This window comes from Hydra viridissima, unplaced genomic scaffold (assembly GCF_058129835.1).
Source record: "Hydra viridissima isolate aposymbiotic clone 2 unplaced genomic scaffold, HvirCarnegie_v1 scaffold_1, whole genome shotgun sequence".
Taxonomy (NCBI): domain Eukaryota; kingdom Metazoa; phylum Cnidaria; class Hydrozoa; order Anthoathecata; family Hydridae; genus Hydra; species Hydra viridissima.
The window spans coordinates 30,423,306-30,447,798 of NW_028324300.1; the positions used below are offsets into that span (position 1 = coordinate 30,423,306).

Consider the following 24,493-nt stretch of genomic DNA (forward strand, 5'->3'; position numbering starts at 1 on the left):
ATCGCATCATTTAAATTAAAATTCATTAAAGGACTCCTTTATATTAAAAAAATTATCAATTAGAAAATATTTCTTAGAAAATTGCATAATGGTAATATTTTGGATACTATGTATTATATAATGTAATATTATATTTATATTATGTATAATTTTATGAATAATGTCATATAATATAATATTATTTTTAATATATTTTTTTTCTCTTCACACTTGAAATGTAATCCTAACCTCCTCTCACGTGCTTCAGTTATAAACTAAGTAATAAACTAATATACCATTAATATACTTCAGTAAGAAACTAATTCCGTCTCTTCAATAATCCGGCGTAAAATTGAAAAGTTAACTTGATTATACAACAGTAGGATTATAAAAGAGAATCTAGTAAATGCTAACTATACCTTTCCAAAAAAAATCGTTTTAAAACCTACGGAAGAAAGAGTTTCAAAGAAGTATTTGATATCAATTAGAAATAGTAAGGGTAAGCCTTTTTAATGTTGCCCCTATTTCACTTTTACCGTTTTGTTAAAATTAATTACAAACGCTGTTTTAATTACAAACGCTGTTTTAATTACAAACGTTGTTTTATGTTTTAAAATGATTTTATTTGATATTTGAGAATAAATGATATTAATAAACATTGATTTTAGTTACCTTTAGAAATCAAGGTTTTAAAATCAAAGTTTTTATTTAAAAAAAAAATCTACATTAGGCAATAGTCTATGTGAAAATCCGAATAATCTCAATGTGAACCCTTTGAATTCACACAAGACACCAAATAACATTTTAAAACTGGTAGATCTCGAGTGTGGGTACCTATACTCTTCTAGTAAAATGCTATGAAGAGCCCAATTTAGACTAGTTTACAGAGATTTGTTACAAAAAAAATTAGATAAAAAGGCTCTATTTAACAAATATATATATATATATATATATATATATATATATATATATATATATATATATATATATATATATTTACCAAAAATTCGATATTTTAGTTTTTTTAATTTAGTAAAATTATGAAATAAACATTACTTGAATAGAAACTTTAAGATTGCGAACAAAACGGCACAATGTATTTGCAATCTTTTCAATTTGATGCAATCATCAAATTTGAATTGTTTCACTTTTCATTTTATAATCTTTTCTTTTTTTTAATTTCATTAAAAATCTTTTTTCAAACGAGGAATTTCAAATCAGAACCTTAATTCTTAAAATTACGCTTTTTGGAAACGCTTTATAGGGTTTGTTATATGCATGATGAGAAAATCAATAACAAACTTAAAAAAAAAAAAATTATCAATGAGTTGAAAATCTGTTATGCATTATTTATGTATTACTTAACATAGAATAAATGATTATTTACCTACTTAACATAGAGCTAATAAACTCGAAGCTCTAAGGGGAACTCGTTCAACTTAACGAACATCCGATTTAAAAAATTTAATTCAGGTTCAATGTAAACGTTTGAAAAACAATCGGCTCGTTTTTGATCAAATGAAGTTTGTATAGCTGAAAAAAAAGTATATATATATATGAATTTTTATGATGCAAAAACCCCTGCTGCTGTCAGTTAGAACTAAGTTTAATGATTAAATGAGTCTTTAACTCTTCGAGCTTTTTTTATTGAAAACCTCTTTTCTGAACTTTAGTCTCTTAATGAAATGTTGTCAAATGAAATGTTGAGAGAAGGGAAAAAAAGTGTTTTTCGATTTCCGGTGGTAAATTTGCTCTTGTAAGTTTTACGTCTTCTCAATGAAACTACGATTTTTATTGAGAAGACGTAAAACTCAAACAATTGATCAAAACAATTGCTTTTGTTCAAAGTTACGATTTTTAAATAACGTTAGAGAAGGTACTAACTACATTTTACCAAAGTTTTTAATCAGATATTTGTTTGCACCCACTTTAGGTAATGCTAAAAGTAACAATGTTGTCAAACCTTCATTACAAGTAAGTACAAATCCTAGCACGTTTTTCTCAGTTTAGATCTGTTAATCAAATATTCATTTTTTTCACAATTTTCAACAAACTTAGATAAAGATTTAAACTAGAAATAACTTATAAAACGTGTACTATTTTTGTTATTTGCAAAGAAATTAGATTTTGATATTAAGAGAAACTATTAGAAGACCTAATTTCTTTTTATGATGGAATATGTATATATATATATATATATACCGTGGCGGCGTTAGGGTAGGGCCTGGTTGGGCGATGGCCCAGGGCGCCGAATATAAAGGGGCGAAATTTAGCCTTTTTTTGTATGGGGTTCAATTGAGCTAGGGGCGCCGTAGAAATCCGCCTAGGGCGCTGGTAGTGCTAAAACCGGCACTGTATATATATATATATATATATATATATATATATATATATATATATATACAAAAGACGTTAAAATTCTGTTTGAAATTGCTTCTCGCAATCAAACATATAATGTTAAGATTATAAAATACAAAGTCTGTACTTGTATATTTAGATTCTATAATAGTTTTAGAGTCAATTATCTTAGAAGCCTCGGGTTTCTAGTTTTTTTTTGGCTAATTGAAATCATGGTGATAAAGGTTTTTGTAGACTTGCAATTTTTTTCATTCTTTGATATTGTTTATTCTTTTAACAGTGCCACCTATCGGAAGCTTACCATTGCTTGTTGCAAAAAATACCCAGTTTGTTTGTTATTAGAAATTTTCAAAATGATAACAGAAATTTGAAATTGGAAACATTCAAAGACTACAAGGAAAAAGCACAGTTGTCCACTTTTTCTACTTTTGAGAGAAACGGAATTATGCACTTGAAGACTTAATAACTTTTTATCTTAAACATTTTTAAACATCTCGATGGCTGAGAACGGTAGTTTTTAGCTTGGATTTTGTCAGAAGTAATAGATAAGCACCGGTGATGAAAAGGACAAAAAAGCAAAAATTTAGGATATTGGACATCTATAGTTTTTCCAATGTCGTTTTCGTTAAAAACCTGTGGCACGTAATCAATTGTCTGCGAATAATCTATATTTCTAAATATTTTTTTTTTGATTGGTAGTTAAAGTTTTTTAAAGACAGATACTAAGATCAAAACCAAGTCCAGTGCTCTCGAACCTAAATTCAAGACACCATTCAAAGCCAAAGGTCAAAACAAATGACTTTGAGACCAAGGCCAATAACATATCGGGCATAAGGCTAATGCCTTGACACACAAAGAATATAAAAAAAGAACTTAATAAAACAACCATTTAATCTTCTTAAAGCGATATCTAATATAATTAAAGCGACAATTTTTTGCTTCTTTTACACAGTGTAAAAGAAGCAAAAAATTGTCGCTTTAATTATAATTTTTATTCACTTCTTCGAAGTTTACACACTATTGTCTATCCATGCGCGAACAAATTGCTGACCATTGGATAAAGGAAATGAAAAAGGTTTTTTCTTGTAAAAACCAAACAAACTAATTCTTTGTTTTTGACCTTTTTTTTTAAGTGCTTCTAAGAATTTTTAACGCAGAAGATCTGCAACCTGCATTCTTTTCAGATTAGGTTTCTTTTTAGCAGCATTTTATTTAAAAAATACAGGATAGACCAGTTGAATCAAATTTAACTTGAGTCTATCCTTATTATTTTTTTCACAAAAAAATCAGCCATCTTTGCGTTGAATATTACTAATGAGTTATTGATCTTAAAAAAAAATTCTCAAAATACCTTTTAAAAAACTCAAACAACTTTAAAGGAAAATTTTTAATTTAAAAAATTGTTCGGTTCGCCATAATGAAATGTATTTAAGAGTTGATAATAACCTGATCATTCTGTTCGAAAATTAAACTTCAAAAAGAAAATGAGATAAAAAGTTAAAAATGTTAAAATAAACCTGAAAAATATTTTATACTTTGCTAAAATTCCGAACAAATCAACGATGTCAACCACAACAATGATATCGAAATTTTAACTTTTAATGTTGATAAAAGTTTAATTATACAGATTTGAAATGAAAACTGACATTCTAAAGTTTCCATACCAACATCCCGTACCAATAAAAGTTAAAAAAAGCTAGTTTTTTATAATTATGCAGCACCGAGGTACTTTATTAAGGCCTAAGCCAATGCCACAAGGTCAAAGCCAAAGTTTCATGTCTCAAAACAAGGTCAAGATCAAAAACGCGCCTACATTTCTAATAAGAACTTTAGGAGATAAGGCCTCACCATGTTTCCTTGAAAGATTTGATATAATTCCTTATTATCCTAAAAATTTTTGAGTAAAAAATTTAAAATGATAGTATTTATCTTTTCTTGGGTAGGACCAACTTTAAGCTGCTGTAGTTAAACATAGGCTCCCCTACTTACTTCTGATTCTATATTGAACGTTAATCATACGTCATAGGTTCGCCTTTCGCCATTTAAATTTTACAAAGCATTTTTAAGAATTTTAAAACCAAAATAAACAAACCTTTTTGAATTTCAGTTATATCATTTTCCTTGTAAACATTTTAATAAAATAAAGATAATATTTAATTTATATAATTTATATTTTTATGATCTTTAATTTAAGAAAAAAACGGTTGAAACCTTATTATGCAATCTTAATCAATTTTATGAAATTTCTTACTGTATCGTTTATATCGAAGTCAAGTTTAACTTTTTTACGTAAAACGAAAACAGCATTTTCTTCACCGTTACCCTCAATTTAATTGTTATTTCAAACTCTTCTTCTTTCCAAAATTCTAAGTTCTATGAAAATATTCTTGTGTTTTGAATTCAAAATGTCTTTGTAATGAAAGACATAGAATTGCTGGATTTTGCTTTGTGCACATTTAGCATTTCCATTTGTTATTTTCAGTCAATAAATACTCTTTAAATCGTGTTTTGCATTTTACTCTACATAAAGCTTAAATAATCTTAATCGAATTCCCAGAAAAAAGATTTAAAAAAACAAAAACTATTTCCTTTTACTCAAACTTTAACGAGTAAAAACTTCGAACTACAAAAATTCCATCTTTTTTCAGGCGCTTTTCAAAAAAAGCTTACTTTTAAGTTTTAGCACCGGTAAAACTTTATCGTTGAAGTACGAGATTTTTAAAACCAGGTTTTTTACTCCCCTCTAAAAATCTTTTACTAAATTTTTACTGTCAAATATGAGATTTTTATTCCCAATCAAAAAATTTACTTTTAAAAGTTGCATCGTCTGGGTAAAAGTTGCATCGTCTGGGTAAAAGTTGCATCGTCTGGGTAAAAGTTGCATCGTCTGGGTAAAAGTTGCATCGTCTGGGTAAAAGTTGCATCGTCTGGGTAAAAGTTGCATCGTCTGGGTAAAAGTTGCATCGTCTGGGTAAAAGTTGCATCGGGTAAAAATATGGGGGTTAGATAAACAGTTTATATATTTATAGTTGTTTTAAATATTTATATTAAGTTTCTAACTTGTGTCTTATAGCTGTGTAAAATACTAGTTAAATTTGGCCGATACTTTTGTAGGGTCCAGTTTTTAACTTTAAAAAATTCAAAACTTTAAAAGAATTTGTTTTTAATTTTTTTAAGAGAAAAGTTACTCGGTTTAAAGAAGAACAACACCATATAATTAAGTTTTTGAATGATGGTGATGGTATTTCCAATGAGGTGAATGCATCAGCTGGCCGCATAGAATCAATTCAACAACAGAACATATTCAAAATTTATTTTTTTGGTATAGAATGGTAAAGGACATTACCACTTATGTTTCAGAATGCAATAACTTTCAAAAAGCAAAAAACAAGAACAAGAAGTAATAAAAAAACAAGAAGCTTCAAGTGAAACCAAATGAAGCAGGTTATTACGTTGAATATTACATCGAGGGCAGGTCATGGCTATAAAAAGTAATCCGTATTCTCTGCACCAAAGTATGCACTGTTTCCTTTAAATCGACGGCCAGTTTCAATTATTGCAATTCTATCAAACTCAAGGATTGTAGGTCTCCTACCAAGTGCCTTTTGATATTTAATAGTAAAAAAGTTTGAATCAAAGTTAAGATTTTAATCAAAAAACAAAAGAAATCTATTTTGGTAATTTGAATGCTTCATTTTCACACTGATGGTAGTGGAAATTATGACGTTAAAACCAAACCATAAAAACCAGGTCTATAACTGTAACATTTAAGTTGTTTTTTTAAAATCGTCATCGCGTTGAAAAAATAGCGAATACTAGCGTTTTCATATGAGTTTTTATTTTTTTCAGATTGAATTTAGAGTACGTTAAATTGGTCTAAAAGTATTGTTTCTTATACGTTTCCTTTGTTTTGAAAGACGATCTTTCATAATCTGCAAAAAAAATAGGACTGCGCGAAAGTAAAATAGCGCCGATGATACAACTCAATGGCTTCGTTTTCCGGCGGACATGTAAACGGCGCACCCCAATTAAATTCGGTATAATCGACAGTTTACGAGTCTGCTGATTTGGTGTATTTTACAGAATCGGTAGGTTTCTATTCGCGGTACGGATTAAAAAACTCAATAAGTAATATCAATAAAAAGCTCAATAAAAAGCTTGAGTGAAATATTAAAGCGTGATTTAAAAGATCGTAAAATATTTTCCATCAATCGTTTTTTTTATCGTCAACTAATTGGATTTAAAGAAAATCGCATTTAACTTGTAAACTGTCGGTTTTACCGAATTTAATGGGGGTGCGCCGTTTACATGTCCGCCCAGTTTCCTCCATTCCGCAAAAGTTGGCCTTTCGGTAGAAAATTTCTTTGTCGCTGGGAGGCATTATCACCTCTAAACTATTTTAAATAAACATTTAAAACATTATATTTAAGGTTTAAAAAATTAATTTCTAACGCTTTTACACTTTTTTAGTAATCTAACATATTTTAATAACTTTCGTTAAACTCACTCAAGGTGTGGAAACCACCCTAAATTTAAAGTAAGCTAAGCCAATATCTTTTTTCGCAAATTTAGACCACACATATTAACCACATATTAACCATAACTTTTAGCAATAAAATTTTTGTTTTATTTACACAATGAAAAGGTATTTCAAGGTTCCGTAAAAAAAATTAATTCGTATTAGTCGTAAATGAATATATTTATCATGATTATTACCTTAAATCTAAATAAAAATCTGAAATGAATTATAAAATTTAGTCTAAATATAAAACTTTTTTAAAAAAACGAGTTTGAGAATTTGATACATGTTTTCACTGAGTACTAATAAACTTGAGAAAAAGAATTGGTATCTTTAACAAGAAGCCAAAAAAACGCTGTCATCCACAGATCTTTCTCTTTTTTTTTTTTTAAGTACAAATTTAATTTTTTAGATAAAATTTGCAAATATCGAGTCCGATCGAATTTCGCACGAACACGATTGCCCAAAGATGAATGGAATGGTTTGGTTATTGAATACAACTGATTTTGTTACCGTGTTTGTAGTACAGGTGCCTTCTCCTGTCAAACAGGTTTCAAAAAAATCGGTGTCTTGACATGTGACGTGATTGTGATCACGAGGTGAATAGCTAAACAATGTTTTAAAAGTAAATTTAAATAACTTTAAAGCTTTTTATAAAAATGTTCTTAGGGCTTTTTTTTTTTGCCAAAATATGTTCATTTTGGGTTTAGTTACCATTTCAGTGAATATCTTTATTGTATAAGAGTAAAAAATATTTTGAGTAATTAGGATGTTGGAAAGAAATCCATAAATAGCTTTTAAAAATTTTTGAAAATCGGTTAGTAACATAAAAAGTTCTTTATCTTTTGAAACAAGAAGCAGAAAAGTTATTTGCAACAAGAAAGCAGAAAAGTTATTTGCAACAAACACAGAGAAATTACAGTAAAATTAACTTTAATACCCAGCCGGAAGTGTTACGGCATGAACACACTCTCTGCAAAGATTATAGGTGGTTCCGTCCAAGTTCAGAGTTTTTTTAGGCGTACAACAGCTGATGGAACTACAAAAAGCAATGACAGTTCCTTGGGGCAGACCAACTGGTTGCCTCCAGGATGGTGTTTGCCTTTTCTTACGTTCCAGACTTCTTCTTTTTTTCACTAAAGATTTTTTCAAAGCGATATATTTATTTGAGCTTATAAAACATAAAAAATTATTATTAAAAATTACACACGACAAAGTTAAACTAGGGTGAGGAGGAAGGCCAAGGATAAATAGATACAAAAATTTCAAATCAATTGCTTTTATCCATCCACTACCGTGTATGAATAAAAGCAATAGTTGATGCATGCTAGTAATAGGGTATTATTTAACCACAAAACAAGTATTAATCTAAGAAAAATTTTTTTCATTTTATACTATTTTGGTTATTTTTGGCGCACCCCGTAAAAGACTCTCCTCCCTCTAGGTTACCCACTGCATCGATGAAACATTTTGAATCTATGACCAATATTTAATGGATATCTTCTTTAACATATTTATGATTTAATGGATATCTTCTTTAACATATTTATGATTTTGATTATAAAGTATACTTACAGTTTTTGAGACGACCACGTGATGAAGGATCAGAATCCTGAAATAAATTTTTATCAATTTACCATTTAAGCATAATGAATTATCAATTTTTTATTTTTAGTTTCTTTTTTTAACAAATTTAAAAGTTTAGTAAAAAGTAAATAAAGGTGGTGATACATCTTATTTTTTATAAGTCAAAACGTCAGACATCAAATTTTAAATTTTATGATGTTCTTGTTCACACGAAGAATATGAAGGTAAATAATCTTTTCACTTTTAATTGCTATTTTTTGAAGCGTTGCACAATGGTTTGGGGTAAATGGATTAATATAATATAAAAAGTCATTAAATTCAAAAACTTATTATAAAATCAAGATGAAATTTAAAAAGGAAATCACAATTATTAATAGTAATATTAATAATAGAGCAAAATTAGAACTATTTCGATAAACTTATCTTTATATAATTGTTTCAATTTTGATAACTTGATTTAAAGATAAAAGAAATAAACCCCTATTTATACAATTAAAAAAATTAAAAATTATAAAAGTTAGAAAAACAATCTGAGTTATTATGGTAATCATTTTTGCCTTTCCTTCTAATTCTAAAACTTTTTGTGTTTTTCATTTCAGATTCACATTTTCTCCAGCGAAAAGTAAGCTTTTCTCAAAATTAAGATTACGTCTTTATTTCAACAGGGTTATATAATAAATATGCTGGTAACTTTTAAAGCTTCAAAGTTACAATCAAATCAACAGGGAAAGATTTTCTTCTATCGCCCATTTTGAATATTTTTTAAATTAAGAATTATTCAAAACTTTAATATTACCTTTTAAAAAAATGATTTCTTTTTTAAACTAATTTTAGCTATTAAAGTTAATAACTCATTTTCTCCCAACGTTTAAAGTTAGAAAATATAAATTATAATCCTTGTTATTTGGACATTTTTTGAACCTTCTTGCGGTACTTCAACTGTTAGTTTTTATCGTTTTCTTGACGAGATTTTTTTAGAGTGATCTTATTTGTCAATCTTTGTTTTTTTTTTTAATTTTTAGTCTCGACCTTTTTTTTTTTTTTTTTTTTATGCTTCTAATAATTCTTTTAACACATTTGCTAACTTGTAATACTGATCCTCACAACCAGATGGAACTCTTCCTTTTACGCAGATTTAGACAGTCTATAGCGCACATATAAGATTCAGACAGTCTAGAGAGCAGATTCTTGAGCGCACAAAAAAGTTGTTTTGGAATCGATTACAGACTGTAGATGACATTTTAGATGGTTTTGTCAAATACATGGTAGACAACGTTTTTTCAGCTTGATGAGACAATTGCGTTCTTTAATCAAACCAAGGGAACGTTTAATGCAAAGATGAGACGACGGTGGTCAATAAATGCGTCACCAAAGTTAGAACTATTTTGATAAGCTTTTTTTTATAATTGTTTCAATTTTGATAACTTGATTTAAAGATAAAAGTAATAAACCCCTATTTATACAATTAAAATCAATTATAATCAGGGCCGGCTCAAGGGTATATGGCGCCTGTGTCCATTTTTCAAGAGGCGCCGCCACCCGCCACACACCCTCCCCCCTCCCCCCCCGTATAAATAAATCGTATTATGGACATTCGTGGTGAACTTTCAATATTTATTTACAATTTAACCTTTCTTGCTTTTACAATAGCAAATGATTTAGTCATATCTTCTAAGTCCAATTATTTTGCAATTGCTTGTTCTATTGATAACATTGCCAGACCATCCATTCTATCCTGTGTCATTGTTGAGCGAGTATATGTTTTGATTAACTTCATCTTGGAAAAGCTTCTTTCTGCTGTTGCAACAGATACAGGTAGAGTTAAAAGTATTCTGAGAGAGACAATTAGGTTTCCAAAGCTGAATTCAAGTTGTTTAAACAAATAAAGTCTAAAATATTTCTTGGAGAGTAGTTTCCCTTATAATGATTTCGCAAATATTTCATCTCTTCAAACAAGTCAGTTCCAGAAACATCTTTCAACTCATTGCAAGATAATAATTTTTCTAAATCCATGCATCTTTTTAGTAATTCATCTTCAGTAATGTCCTTGGCATTTAACTGTAAAGAAAGTTGAGCTGATTATTACGTCCATTTGGTTGCTTGCTTCAGAATGATTACAGTTGAGATAATTGATGGCTCACACTGTAATCAAATTTTTAAATATTACTCAAATTTTTAATGATATTCTAGTCAAATTTAGTATATGATGAATTGTTAAATGTTTGATTTTCTTACATGAATGTTTTGAATGCTTTTGGAATTAATAGATGGTACTAGCACAACTTCTGAGCAAGTTTTTAAATACTTCTCCAAACTTCCCTTATACTTTGACAGGGAAACATCTTTTTCTTGTTTTCTTTTTAGGTTTTGAGCTCCTAATAATTTTTTCTTTCCAAACATGATGGTTGTTTTTATATCCTCTTTTGAAACATTTTTTTGTTCACTTAAATTTGTAAAGAGTAAAAAATGTAACATGGATTGAATTGAGTTAGCTTCATGAGCAAAAACTTGTTCAATGCGGATTATACCAGTAGTACTGTATAAACTGGTTTTCTAGAGTTCCCACAATTATGGAAAATTTTCTTTAAAAAAAATTTTTATAAAATTGAAATCTTAATCTAAAACTATTTTATTTTTAATTTATATTTATTTTTAATTTATATTTATTTTTAATTTATATTTATTTTTAGTTTATATTTATTTTCAATTTATATTTATTTTTGATTTATATTTATTTTTGATTTATATTTATTTTTAAGTTATATTTATTTTTAATTTATATTTATTTTTAATTTATATTTATTTTTAATTTATATTTATTTTTAGTTTATATTTATTTTTAAGTTATATTTATTTTTAATTTATATTTATTTTTAATTTATATTTATTTTTAGTTTATATTTATTTTTAATTTATATTTATTTTTAATTTATATTTATTTTTAATTTATATTTATTTTTAATTTATATTTATTTTTAGTTTATATTTATTTTCAATTTATATTTATTTTTGATTTATATTTATTTTTAATTTTTTTTGCTTTTGAATTTTGAATTTTCTATTTTTTTTGGCACCCCTTTGAAGAGGCGCCTGTGGCCAAGTGGTGCTTGGCCACGCTGTTGAGCCGGCCCTGATTATAATCCAAAATTATTTTGTGAAAATTTAAAACTCCAAAAGAAGAAATAAAATCATAGTCCAAAAGAAGAACTTTGTGAAAATTTTGTGCCAAATATGAAATAAAATTGTTAGCATCTGAAATAAATTCACTTTATCCAGGTAAAATATTTTTACTCTGCCTCATCCGATGATTCTTTACATCCCCATAAAAGATATGAGACCATATCTTGATCGTCTTGAAAAGATTCCATTTTAAAAATCTTTTTTTACAGTTTGGTTTAAAAAGTCTTTAAGAGACTTGCTTCAGCATTTGCGACTGTTTTCTGTCCAGGTTGTACTTTAAAGACCAATTTTATTTTTGCTTCTGATAAATCTTTTTTTTTTTAAAGGAGTACATACTTTATCACCTGGATTATTTTTTTAGATTTGATATTGGACCCAGGATATATAAGTCTAAATTGAGAAATAAAGCTTCATATTTGAAAAATTTATTCCACTTTGTCATTAAGTATCAAATTATCATTTAAACCAGGCAATAGTTACTTTAATTTTTCAAAACATGTTAGTTTTTCATAACACGATGTTTCTCAACCTAATTGCTTTAAATGAGTATTTAATTTAATCCATAATCTCTTATGTAAACTTAAGAATCCAAGAGGCTTTTGGTCCTTAGCTTTTTTGTGATCGAAATTGATTTGAAGTATTGGCAGTAGATTTCTTTGTATTTTCAAATTCAAAAAGAAACTTTATTCTTAGCCACTCTTGATTACTGGAGATGAGTTTATCATTCTTTTTTAATGCTGCAGACAAAAATCACGGTAAAAAAAAAATAAGAATAGAAGAAATGCAACATTCTTATCAAGAATTCTTTACAAAAATGTTGCACTTTGATGCTGCGCTTTTTGTGTTTTTTTTTTTTTTTTGTCCCAACTTGTTTTTTTTTTTGTCCCAACTTGTTTCTATAAAACGAGAAAAATATCATCATTTGTATTTAAGGCTTCACCCAATCGAATTACGTTACAGCTTAAGTGTAATGTAATTCGATTGGATCAAACTTATATTCAAAAAAGCGTTGTAATTGAGGCAGTGGCATCACAAGAGGAAGTGTCACCCGTTGCAATAAAACATGTTTACACCCCCTTCCCCCTGCTTCTTTATCTTCCGTAACAACAAGTTATTATATATCATAAAATTTCCATCTGACCTTCGGAAAACTTATGAATAACCTCATCCTAGTTATTACCTTTTACTTTCGACAAGATTACTTTCGATAGATCGATCTGATGGATTCTGCAATTGTTGATCGCAAGTAATTCTTTTCAAGTTGAGCTTTGAAAAACACTTCTCTCATAAAATAATATGTAGATGATAAAAAAAAAAACATAAACAAAGAGGATGGGAGAGATTTAAGGAAGTCTCATTTTGCTGTAAACCTCTTAATGTAAAATACTGACCAGTTAGGTCAAAAACGAAATCAAGTTTCAGGTGCCTTCTCATCGACGCCAGTTCCAATGAAAGTTTATGACGCCAGTTCCAATGAAAGTTTATGAAAGTATATTTTTATCTTCTATGGCAGATAAAAAAAACTCTAGGCTTAAACAACTTCAAACATGGTTGCTGTTTCCTTTATGGTCTTCAATTTTAACTGTAGCTTCCAAAGATACACTGATGTATTACTCTCTCTTTTTTTTTTTTTTTTTTCATTTTTTTTTTTAATTAGGTAGTCTATCAGAGAATTTTATAGTTCCAACAACAAAAATAAATGCCCTTTGTTGGCAGATGCCACAGTATTAGATCAATACCCTGAAGTCCATCATACCAATAGTTAAGATAGCACAGAAACGTATAAATAAGTTCAGAAGTTAAAGAAGCATTCAAAAGGTTAAGTTTGATGCCCTTTTAAAAAGAAGAAAAACATCTCATGAAAGCCTATAAAAGGTAACATACGATGCACATCATACATTTTTAGACAAAGACCATCGCCCCCCCCCCACCTACCTGTTTTAGTTTACTCTGTAAACCATGATACCTTGTTGAATACTTATAAAATTTAGTTGCATATATTTAAAATCAAACAAAAGTGTTGACAGTTATCTCTAAAAAATTTAGAAATTACTTTTTAGTTTTTTACATCAAAAACTCACAGTTAACAACAATTCCAGAAAAGCAATTAAAGTAGTAAGCTAAAAATGAATTGTTTAATTTATGGTGAGAGACAAAAATACCTTTTCAATACTTCTCTTCATGAATGGTGCAGTGGTAGTAGATAACAATACTGGATCGTTTGCTAAATACAAAAGTTAATCGATGGCTTTGCAGTAAAAGCATTGCAAAGATTTGATTGAACTCGGAAAGACAAAAAATAATACGATAAAAAAAAAAACAACAAAAAAAAAAAACGCACATGTGCAAAGTGGAGGATTAGACGAAATTGCGCTTTTCAAACTTAAGGAAAGGAGAAGCTCTTCGCTGGTGTGTGATCGGATGCATTCGTTTACAGCATAACTTTTCTCGATAAAACTCGTTGATATTAACGAAACACTTGGAAAAATGTTAATCCAAAAATACAAGGTGATCAGATGAAGCATGTTGAAATCTTTCTAAGTAAATGTAAACATTAAAAAAAATCTTTAGCAATTTGTGTTTTAATTATTTTTTTTACCCGACTGGCTTTGAAGTATCAAACTAATAGAATCAGATGTAACAATTTATTATTTGGTTTTACGGAAATTTTTTTTTTTTTAATATTATGCCTGTACCGTAATCGTTTCGACGTACATATTTTATTCCATTGGTAGATGTGGTATATATTGTTATAGCCCTCTGGTGACAAAAATTTGGTGCAAAATAAACACAAGCAGCAATAGAACAAAGAAAAGTTTAATGAACAAATTAAGCGATATAATTATTTTTCACTTTCAGAACTGAAATAATGTTTTCTTATCATCACGACGTGCTGCGATACAATTATTCAATTTTTATCGGCACTGAATATTTTTTAGGAATAAGAAATTTGTATAAAATCAAAGCAAAATAAAAGAATTTAAAATATTTTTAAAAAATTTCCTGAATCTAAAAGAAGTTGATTTCTACCTTTAAACATTTGATATTTGCAAAGGTGTTTAAGGTTTTCTTGCTTACTTGTTACGTTCTTGTTATTTTATCAAAATGTCGGCTTTATTTTAAGATAACCTTTTTATCAATTAAAAGTAACTAAACAAAACTTTCAGTAAAAGAAAAATAAAACTTTATAAACAATACAACAAAGAAAGTGATGCTGGGTAATTATAATTCAGTAAGTTTTAACTGCTCAAAAATTGTACCAAATATTTGTCGCCGGGGGTTACTTTTGTTGATTTCGTTCAGATTTTACTTCGCAGTAGATCAACTTCAAAACACTTTGCGTGGATTCATTTTTGTGGAAAAAATATTTTTACTTAAATAAATTTTAGATAATGAGATCTATAATCTGGCTTTAATTATTGTTGCTTTAAACTTCAATAAATATTGCTGTAAATATTATTATAAATGTTGTTAAGATTAACTTAATTTCATTGAGTAAATTTTTAAGAGTGAATAGTAATTTTGAACAAAAATCTTAATTTATATAAGAGAAATTTTTAACACTTTATGGTGAGACAGTTGATTCTACAGTTGAACCGTTTTAGTTAAAAATGTCGATACTATAGATAAAGACAATTTTTTTTAATATTATCATTAATACCTTTTTGCTGAAACGTTTTTTGTGTGAAACCCGCTAAAATTAATACTTATAATTAATTTTTATTGATATTTATAATTAATTTTTATTAATACTTATAATAAATTTTAGGGCAAAAGAGTGAGATTTTTACAATAAAATTACTCATAAACTAGTACCCAAAGATAAAGTCAGAGCCAGGGGTAAAACCCTCCCCCACTTTCTGGACCCTTACATAAAGAAGACTTCATTCAATAGCACTTTACATAAAGTTGAACAAACAAGGAATTCCAGTCAACTTCAACATCAATTTAAAATTCAACTAAAAATTAGAAATTTCATTTAAAAGGTGTTTTGGGTAAAGATAAAAGTTTTAAATTTACAAAAAATTGAAATATTGCTTTTCTTTTTTAATTATTTTTACCCATTATTAATTTTCATGAATTATTAAAGTTTTGAGAATAAAAAACGGAATTATTTATGTTCCTTCATTCCGCACCACTTTGTAACTGCAAACACTTTCTGTTTTACAATGTTTAAAACAATAATGATTACAAGCAACTGAAATTTAAACTAAATTACCTGGTTTTTTAATGTTCTTGTGCTTAATATAGCGCAGCAGCTTTTTGTAAACACATTGACCAACTTATCATTTTATTTGTAAAATGCGCCACTTAATCAAGCATTCATGCGTGTAAAGTAAATGTCCAATCGCCTGATGCTTTGGGTTTGATTGTTTTTGAAATAGTTTCTTCAATTTTATACTGTTTCACTTTTTTTATTTGGCTTGTTTAAAAAGTCTTAAGGCAAACAAACCAACAAAACACTTCAACCAATGACGCGCTAAAACATAAGAAATGAAATTGCCGAGATTTCAGTCTAAAACATTCTTTTCAAACCAAAATACAGAATAGCTTTCAATTATTGAAATTTCAGCTTAGTGTAACTACTGCAGAGATTCCTTCAAATAAAACTTTAACTTTTTAAATATAGCATCTTTACTTGAATATATATTTTAAATTATAGATATTTACTAAACACTCAAACACTTTGTTGAAAATACCTTCTGTTCTCGCATCAAAAGCTTAGATAATACTTACCAAGAAGCTATTAAATGAAGCAATGCCTCTGAGATGCTTAAATAATACGCCTCAACGGCAGTAGATATTTAAGAAATTATCCAATCATCCAAAAAGAGTAAATAAAATAAATAAGAACTCGTTTAAAAATAGAGAACTTAAAAAATACAAATAAAACGAGATTTTCGAATAAAAGTTTTAAATAACAAAGATATTTAAAAGTTTTTTCTATAAAGAATATTTTTTGTTAAAAAATTAAAAAATATAGTTTTCCAGTTTTACATCAGTTGCATTCAAACTGAACTTTATGATAATTAGGTTTTGCAAATGATTTTGACTTTTGTAACATTTTTACCTTTTTTTTACTTTCAGCCACAAAAAAACTGAACAAAAATTTTCTATATAAAAGAAAAGCTCAAATTATTCAAATAAAATTGATTGGCTGAATTATTTTGAGACTACAATTTGTGATACAAAGTCCTAAAAAATTTATTTGTCTTGACACTGCTTTAAAAAAAAAATTTTGTCTTCTCAAAGACTTCATTTTCAATTTCAAACAACGAACTTTACAAAAAATATCTCAAAAATGAGGATTTGATTTGGACACCTTCGATCTAAATAATCTCATAATGACTTCAAACAACTTAAGACCGAAACACTTTGAAGAATGCTCATCATCTTCATGAAATACATTTCCTCCTTTTTTTTACTTTATTTTGTGTGGCTGATTAATATTATCAATCTGATTTATACTATTCGGGTCTGAAAGTCCCAGAGTTGCATTGGGCTTCCTGTTAATCAGAAGATTTGTAATACGTACTCAATAAACAACACGTGTGCGAAAGTTCAATTACGCAATAATATCCGTCGGAAATTTTCATGGGAAAAACAAAAGCATTGAATAAATAAGGTGCCAAATATGCCGGACGGTCCCAAATATGATACATTGCATACAGCTGGTATTCTTATGTTTGAGAGAAAAACTTTTTTATTTAATATTGAATAAGAACTATTGACGTTTTCCTGCGTTGCTCCATTTGGATTTTGAAAATACTCATAAATTCGTTTTTAGAGAGCAAGATATAACTATTAAATTGGATTTACAACTGGCAGTTATATTAAGCGAATTGAGTTAACTTAAAAAAACCTAATTAAAAAATTATTACTATTTAAAACAGCCTTCTTTATTCATAATTAGATACGACAAGGCATGGATTCAATCCATCTCATGCAATTATCCTTAATTCAGCCCTAATCTCTGATAACTGTTTTTTAAGATCTTCAACTGGTATTATTTTATACTTGACAAGTTTTCAGTCAATCCAGCTCTATACATGCTCAATAGGGTTTAAATCAGGCGACCGAGCGCATCTAATAACTTTGCAGTTTTTCTTATTGAACCAATCAGAAGAAATTCTCAAATGAATGCGCAGGATGAACTTCTTCCATAAAACAATGCTGCCGACTGTTTTAAACACTTTTGTAGAGCATCTTTATAGCTATATCGATTGATTCTTACGGCATTTATACTGCTGAGTCCTGGATCTTTGTGAGAAATACATCCTCATATTACAGCCAAGTCTCCATCTTGTAATCTTGGTATAAGATAGCAAGATGAATACTTCTCATGTTTGTGTCTTTTAACATACGCCTTTTCTTTGCAATTTAGTACCTAAAAATTAGCTTCATCACTAAAAATTAAACAAGACCATTCTTCAACAGTCCAGTTGGTTATTTCTCGGTACCATTTTTCATTGCTTTAATCGGTCTTTTACGGTCAAAAGTGGTTTTTAAATACTTATATTTGATCCTATGCCTTTATTGATAAATACCCATCTCGCTATTCGTTTGCTAATTGTAGCATTCTTTAAGGAATTATTGAACTCTCTGATTAAATTACAAATGCTTAAACTAGGATTTAATTGGACAGGGCGAAAATTGACTTTTTTGTTTCTTTCATTTAATTTTGAAGGGCTATCAGACCTTGGAGAACCTTTGACACTTTCAGTTTCTTTAAACTTTTTTAATGTAATTCGAACGCAGCCCTTTGAAACACCGATTCTACACCGAGCTAATTTTTTGCTACAGCAGCTTTATATTGGCTTCTTTATTTATTTAAACCAACAATTTGTCATTTAATTCGCTCTCGGGGATACTTTACTTGCTTATTTGGTTAAAATTTTACCAGATCAGATTTGGCAATTATTTCAAAAGTTACATTATATTTCATGAAGACTTTTTTTTGGTTGGGTATTATATAATTAATAAATAACAAATATTAATTTCAGAGGAAACGAAAGTCAGGTAGATTAGATGAATCAAAAACTTATTCTCAGGTGAAAAATGGATAATTAATTGAATATCAATAGAGGAGAGAGAGAGGGGGGAGGGTGTTGCACATTCATAAAAAAGGTAGCAAATAGAGGAACTTTCACATTTTTACTCTGAACAGTAAAAGAAAAGATTTTCAAAAAAACTTTTTGTTTTAACAATTTTGTCATCAAAAAACTAAACTAATATCATAAAAACATTATTTGGAAACTCTCTGGACATATTGTATAACTATTGTATAATAATAAAGGTAAATAATATATTATATATAGATTAAGATATTTATAAATAATAATAAATGTCGCTTTTTTTTGTAGCAGTTTTATCACAAAAATTTCATTTGAAAATTTGCTTGGGATGATTGAAAAAATTGAAAACTGTCATTTTTTTCGTCAACGTTTAAAATTTCCTAAATAAAATGCAAAATCTAAAAAATTGAGTTTTTTTTTTTAATAACTTTAAAAACTAAAGTTAAAAAAACTCAATTTTTCTGAACACTTTTGAAAAAGGAGGCGTTTTATTTATTAATCTGACAAAAATCTGCTGCTGCAAAGTTTATTTATTTATTATTAAGTATTTACATATGATTACATAAATTATGTAAATAAATTATTGTTAAATATTTTATATAATAACATTCTTGTTAAATATTTACATCAATTCACAATTATTAAATATTTTACATAATTATATTATTAGTAAAATATTTTACATAATTATATTAATAGTAGAATATTTTACATAATTATATTATTAGTAAAATATTTTACATAATTATATTAATAGTAAAATATTTTACATAATTATATTATTAGTAAAATATTTTACATAATTATATTATTAGTAAAATATTGTTTTCTATGAAAAACAAATATTTTAGTTTCAAAGTTTATTTTTAATCTTTAATTTTTGAAGCCGATGAGGATTGAAAAAGTTGGACCTGACCAAATGGGTTTAAGATACAACATAGAAAGAGACAACGTAGAACGAGACAACATAGAAAGAGACAACGTAGAACGAGACAACATAGAAAGAGACAACGTAGAACGAGACAACATAGAAAGAGACAACGTAGAAAACAGAAGGCAAGTTAAAACTAAGAAGATGCAAAGAGAAACAAAAAAATAAGCAACTAAACTTAAACAATGTCGAAGAAGTAGAATTTATCAGACGGAGTTTGAAATATCAGAGCACTTTTTTGAAATAAACAAAAAATCTATCTTATAAAGTTGAAAAAACTCTTCAACATTAAAAAAAAAAACTAAATTTCTTTCTGTTTGATGTATTAAAAAAAAACTCCGACCGTACTGCTAGTCAATCATTGGATACTCGATGTTTACAGGTACGTCAAGTATTAATGCCCATATAACAAGCATTATCGTAATGGGATTGTCCGTACCAACTCGTGCACCAGTACTTACGGCCATTGCCCGTACAATAATTTCCCCGCATATGCTTGATAGATTTTAAGTGCATTTTCATTATACTCGTAAATCTCCGTTAAAAAAAATTTAGATTTGAGGTTTAAGGTTTTATAAAATCTCAGAGTGAACTTTTTCTGTTTAGTAAACTCTCTCAAAGAAAGAACTTTGTGATCCCAATAGCAGGCGAAACTTCTGTCTGAGACTCTTCTCTTCTATACCTATCGAATATCTTCCGTACCTCTCGAATATCGTGTGACTACTGCTGGTACTTTTAAAGTGGTTTTTTTTTAATTGCCTAAATCAACTTTCCAGCTGACCAGTATAATGTTCTTGTGAAAAAAAAGGCAATAGTCAGAGATCCCACTATAGGTTGGTGGTGGGGATGTGGATTCGCCTCACATTATATCAAAATTATGTTGCAAGATAATTATACTGGATCGACAAGGTCTGGCGGTAAGTATACAGATGTGATTTTATCTTAAGAATCTCCATCCCTTCAGAATTAAAGTATATATCTGCAATTAAAAATTTACCATTAAAGTTAATAATTTAACCTTAAGATTAATAATTTGTTAATCTTAAAGTTAAATTGTTAGTTTTAATGCTTATGAACTTTTAGAAAATTGAAGTAAGCAATTTCAGTGCTTGAAGTTAAGCAATGTTATTTAACTAAAACCAATTACAAATTTAATTCAAGTAAATTTATTTTAACTTTAATTAATAATATTTCAATTTTTAATCTTTTTATGTATCGGCCACCTACTTTTATAATATTAAATAAAAAAATTTAAAAGCAAATCAAAAAGTATATATATATATATATATACTTTTTGATTTGCTTTATATATATATATATATATATATATATATATATATATATATATATATATATATATATATATATATATTGTTGAAATAAACAATCAAACTCAAAGACGTTAATAAGAAAGGTATTTTGTAATTTGGACATGCATGAATGCTTGGTTAATTAGCGCATTTCTAGAACAATGTTTTGGTCAAATTCTTTTAAACAATCTATTTGACGGACGTTACGTGCCATCCAAACTTTCTGCAGCATTTTATAAATTTTCTTAATTGAAAAATTTATTAATTATTCCGACCCAGTAGAAACAAAACGTCTTTGAAATGACACTTAGTTGTCGTTTAGACGGACAGACATCGGTGCGACGTCTAAACAAAGTCTCAAAGACGTATTTTGCCTACTTGGAATAATAACTTTTTAAGTAGATTATTGTATTCTTTTTATATTTTGTAAATAACTTTATTTATTTATTTTTTTTCTTTCATTTTTTTAATTCAAATGATGATAGTTCTTTGATGATTTTCATCCTGTTTCTTGAGAAATACTGTTTAGTTCTGGCTATTAAATAATGTTAAAAAAGGACTGATAAATATGAGTGTTAAATATGACTGCTTCAACATCTGCTAAATAGCATAAACACAACTTCAGAAGCCATTTTTTCGCATCGGTAACTACAATTTAGATTTTAATTGGCAAATAATTGTTATAAGGTAGTTTAATTTTTAAACTTATCTGAATTGCTTTTTCAGACATTGAGAAATTTTCATAGATGTTACTTTGCCCTTATACTTGGTTCACTTTCTCGCTATTGGCTTCAAATGTCGCCGTAACTTTCATAAATAAAAAGTACGCGACGAAAGTTTGTGTCCGTAAAAGCACATTTCTGGAGCAGTTGCTTGCATCAAGCCTAAAATATGCGTTGCTGAAAAATTCCCCAATATGTATAGGCAAGTTTATAAGTTTTATAATATGAGTTTTATCCAAAAGATATATGATAGTTTTTATTTGCAGCTATAATTATTAAAAAAAAAATTCTTTTTTTATGCTTTTTTATTTTACCTTTGAACTTTTAGGACAAAACTCAGTGTTTCATCGAAACGAGTACGAGGTATTATTATTACATATTTCATATTACTATATATTTCATAATATTATTATCATCAAATAATCTTCTGTGAGATTTACAGAGTAAATCTTTCACATTTTGCAACGTGATATTACTGTTAAAGTTTGGGTCAATTAATGGATTATTATTAACTTGAAATACTATAAATACGCGTGAAATATGAAATGCTATAAATATGAAAATGCTATAAATACATGTACTAATTTAAATAGTATTAAGTGACGCCACCACTTTTATCATATTTTTAAAGTTCCTTAAAAGTCTAATTTTTATTCAGACTTATTATATCCTTCGCTATTTAAATCATTTTGACAATTTTTTTTGACATTTTTCTAAAAAATCTATTTTAGTTTCAAAAAAGGCGCAAAAGGAGACAAACGACATCCTGGAATCAACCGACAGGACTTCCTCAAGGAGCAAGGATTACCTTTTGTAACTCTGATGCCTGCTGCATTCCAAAAAAAACGTTAAATTCCGCAGGATCAACTTACAACCTGTGCAGAGAGTGTATACATACCATAACATTACCAGCAAGGTATTCATTTCAAATACTTATTACAATAATGAGCATGGAAGTAAATTCATCTAATGAGAAATCCGTTTTTTTTAAAGAAATTTCGATACAATGTTTAATTGATAATACTTATCATAATATAATTAAAAATATAATTACTTCTTGCTAGTGTTAGGCTGAGAAAGATTAAAACATCCACAACAATCACCATCAATTTTATACCGAATAATTAAAATTTTTTTTACCGAATAGTTAAAAGAATTTAGATTAAATAAAAAAAAAAAAGTTTTACATACGAATAGTAAACAAATATCTTCACAGAATGAAATTTCCACACCTTCAAATGTGGAATTTGGTAGTGAGTTCTAAAAAAGGAAAAGCTAAAATTCAAAGACGATTAATTGTCACCGTTGTTAAGCGCACTTTTATTCATCTGCAAAATATAATACAGTTAATACGTAATTTAACGAGGCTTAGGTCGTTTTCTGTTATTAAAAGTTAAATCATGATTAAAATTGAAGACTGTGACAGTGAATAATTGAATCTCTCACCCCCTCGTTCCTTCAAGCTACTTACATAAATTTTTTAAAAAAGTCTTCCATGAACTTTAAGAAGGTCAACAAAAACCTTCAAAAAGTTCTTAGTAAATTTTTAAAAAATCAAAATACTTTTTAGTCTTGCATTTACATTTTTAAAAAAATTGTTAAATATTTTTTTAGCTATTTACCACGTGAACACATTCATATCACCTGTCAAGACACGGACTTTTACGAAACCTGTTTATCAGGTGAAGGGACGTGTACTACAAACTTGATAAGGAAAACAGTAGTGAGCAACAAGCAAGCTATCACATTAACGCTTGGTCAATCGTGCTCGTGCGAAATACTTAAAGACTCGATATTTGTTGACTATATCTAATATATATATTTCTTTTTTTTAACAACAGTATAAATTGGCTTAATTGATTTAATTGATTAAAAAACAATAATAATTTAAATTTAAAACTTCTTTTTCATAAGAATTTTTTCTTCATAAAGTTATTTGTTATGAAAATAATTTTCTTTGAAAACATTTTTTTCATTTCGTCATTTTACCAAATCAAGAGAGTTTTCATAACCTTTTTTGAATAAAGTGCGATCGATTGTAGTTATTTTTCAAAACTTCTTTTTTTTTAGTTCGTATTTCAACTTTTTTTTCTTCTTCGTTATTAATTCTATGTAATACTATGAAAAAACTTTTATGTTTGTTTTGTCCTTGGGTTGAAAGTGCCTTTTTTTACTTCTTTTTGCCAAAAACAAATAGACAATAGCTATTGTTCTACAAAAACATAGTTGTTTCGAGACTGCGATATTCTGAAGTTTGTATGTTTTTGAGAAAGTTCTCTATTCGAATTAAACAATCACTATTCTTCTAGAATATTCCTGAACTGCGTGAATTTTCCAGGTGATCCAAGAATTTACCAGAATATTCTTGAAATTAAAGAACAAAGAATTGTATTTCAAGATTAATTATTTAATTTGAATGGCATCAAGAGGTTCTTTACATCCGGCGGACGCATTTTGAACTTTGTAGGCCTCACGCATTTTTGGATATCTTTCCACAGAGCTAAAAAGTACTCTGTGGAAAGATATCCAAAAATGCGTGAGGCCTACAAAGCATATTTCGGCAAATTCGTCGGGGATCAGGGCAAACCATTAGCACCTCGTTTCGCCTGCGAACTCTGCAGAAGAACTCTGGAAGGTAAAACACATATAAAACACCTAATATATATATCCTGACCACTGGCTCAATCAACCACAGAGCCAGTGCCACACTGCTTTGAGCTCCCCGAACGAATTTCTCCTAAGAGAGAGCATCTGTATTTTCAATGGAAAAGAAGTTCAGAAGAAGATGAAGACACTGACTCAGACTTCAGAGACGTAGCTGAACAGAGAAA

General features: G+C 28.1%; 3 protein-coding genes and 1 long non-coding RNA gene across 11 annotated transcripts; 3 read left to right on the forward strand and 1 right to left on the reverse strand.

Moving 5' to 3' along the window:
- Nucleotides 1-248: 248 nt before the first annotated feature.
- LOC149894435 (uncharacterized) lies at nucleotides 249-7,400 on the forward strand. Of its 5 annotated transcripts, none has more exons than XR_016454055.1 (3): nucleotides 249-478; nucleotides 1,913-1,953; nucleotides 7,269-7,400. XR_016454055.1 is itself a non-coding variant. In XM_090092776.1 (2 exons), exons 1-2 carry the CDS (start codon nucleotides 1,756-1,758, stop codon nucleotides 5,671-5,673), a joined length of 357 nt encoding a protein of 118 aa, XP_089948902.1. In that variant the 5' UTR covers nucleotides 1,701-1,755; the 3' UTR covers nucleotides 5,674-5,890. The 5 variants fall into 5 exon arrangements, 2 of the variants coding, with proteins under 2 accessions (XP_089948902.1, XP_089948894.1); XR_016454051.1 differs by lacking the exon at nucleotides 7,269-7,400 and adding an exon at nucleotides 5,515-5,890; XR_016454050.1 differs by lacking the exon at nucleotides 7,269-7,400 and adding an exon at nucleotides 2,618-2,998.
- LOC149894436 (uncharacterized) lies at nucleotides 6,942-16,279 on the reverse strand. Of its 2 annotated transcripts, none has more exons than XM_090092748.1 (6): nucleotides 15,843-16,279; nucleotides 13,965-14,160; nucleotides 13,786-13,847; nucleotides 8,432-8,468; nucleotides 7,797-7,992; nucleotides 6,942-7,463 (listed from the first exon to the last, which is right to left on the reverse strand). In XM_090092748.1, exons 2-6 carry the CDS (start codon nucleotides 14,146-14,148, stop codon nucleotides 7,265-7,267), a joined length of 678 nt encoding a protein of 225 aa, XP_089948874.1. In that variant the 5' UTR covers nucleotides 14,149-14,160; nucleotides 15,843-16,279; the 3' UTR covers nucleotides 6,942-7,264. The 2 variants fall into 2 exon arrangements, with proteins under 2 accessions (XP_089948874.1, XP_089948880.1); XM_090092754.1 differs by having other exon boundaries at nucleotides 13,965-14,156; nucleotides 15,843-16,254.
- A 2,481-nt stretch (nucleotides 16,280-18,760) lies between these two features.
- On the forward strand, nucleotides 18,761-20,520 carry LOC149894437 (uncharacterized). The gene is made up of 3 exons (XR_016447435.1): nucleotides 18,761-18,920; nucleotides 19,586-20,012; nucleotides 20,237-20,520. It is a non-coding gene; the product is annotated as an uncharacterized LOC149894437 (long non-coding RNA).
- Nucleotides 20,521-21,182: 662 nt separating this feature from the next.
- Nucleotides 21,183-23,604, forward strand: LOC145192448 (uncharacterized). Of its 3 annotated transcripts, none has more exons than XM_090099502.1 (5): nucleotides 21,183-21,348; nucleotides 21,667-21,864; nucleotides 21,991-22,025; nucleotides 22,394-22,578; nucleotides 23,277-23,604. In XM_090099502.1, the coding sequence occupies exons 2-5, from the start codon at nucleotides 21,687-21,689 to the stop codon at nucleotides 23,473-23,475; spliced, it is 597 nt and encodes a 198-aa protein (XP_089955628.1). In that variant the 5' UTR covers nucleotides 21,183-21,348; nucleotides 21,667-21,686; the 3' UTR covers nucleotides 23,476-23,604. The 3 variants fall into 3 exon arrangements, with proteins under 3 accessions (XP_089955628.1, XP_089955635.1, XP_089955621.1); XM_090099509.1 differs by having other exon boundaries at nucleotides 21,183-21,338; XM_090099495.1 differs by lacking the exon at nucleotides 21,183-21,348 and adding an exon at nucleotides 21,399-21,584 and having other exon boundaries at nucleotides 23,277-23,591.
- The last annotated feature ends 889 nt before the right edge of the window (nucleotides 23,605-24,493 follow it).

Bases quoted from the DNA above. Each gene is read 5' to 3' on its own strand.
- LOC149894435 (XM_090092768.1), top strand. From the start codon at position 1,756: ATGAAACTACGATTTTTATTGAGAAGACGTAAAACTCAAACAATTGAT. The intron at 1,954-2,617 runs GTAAGTACAAAT...TTCTTTTAACAG, and splicing joins TTGTCAAACCTTCATTACAA to TGCCACCTATCGGAAGCTTA.
- LOC149894436 (XM_090092748.1), bottom strand. From the start codon at position 14,148: ATGCTTCATCTGATCACCTTGTATTTTTGGATTAACATTTTTCCAAGT. The intron at 8,469-13,785 runs GTATTTTTGTCT...AATTTATTTCAG, and splicing joins TGAAGAGAAGTATTGAAAAG to GATTCTGATCCTTCATCACG. The intron at 7,464-7,796 runs GTATTAAAGTTA...AACATTGTTTAG, and splicing joins GCCGTAACACTTCCGGCTGG to CTATTCACCTCGTGATCACA.
- LOC145192448 (XM_090099502.1), top strand. From the start codon at position 21,687: ATGTTACTTTGCCCTTATACTTGGTTCACTTTCTCGCTATTGGCTTCA. The intron at 21,865-21,990 runs GCAAGTTTATAA...TTGAACTTTTAG, and splicing joins AAATTCCCCAATATGTATAG to GACAAAACTCAGTGTTTCAT. The intron at 22,579-23,276 runs GTATTCATTTCA...ATATTTTTTTAG, and splicing joins ACCATAACATTACCAGCAAG to CTATTTACCACGTGAACACA.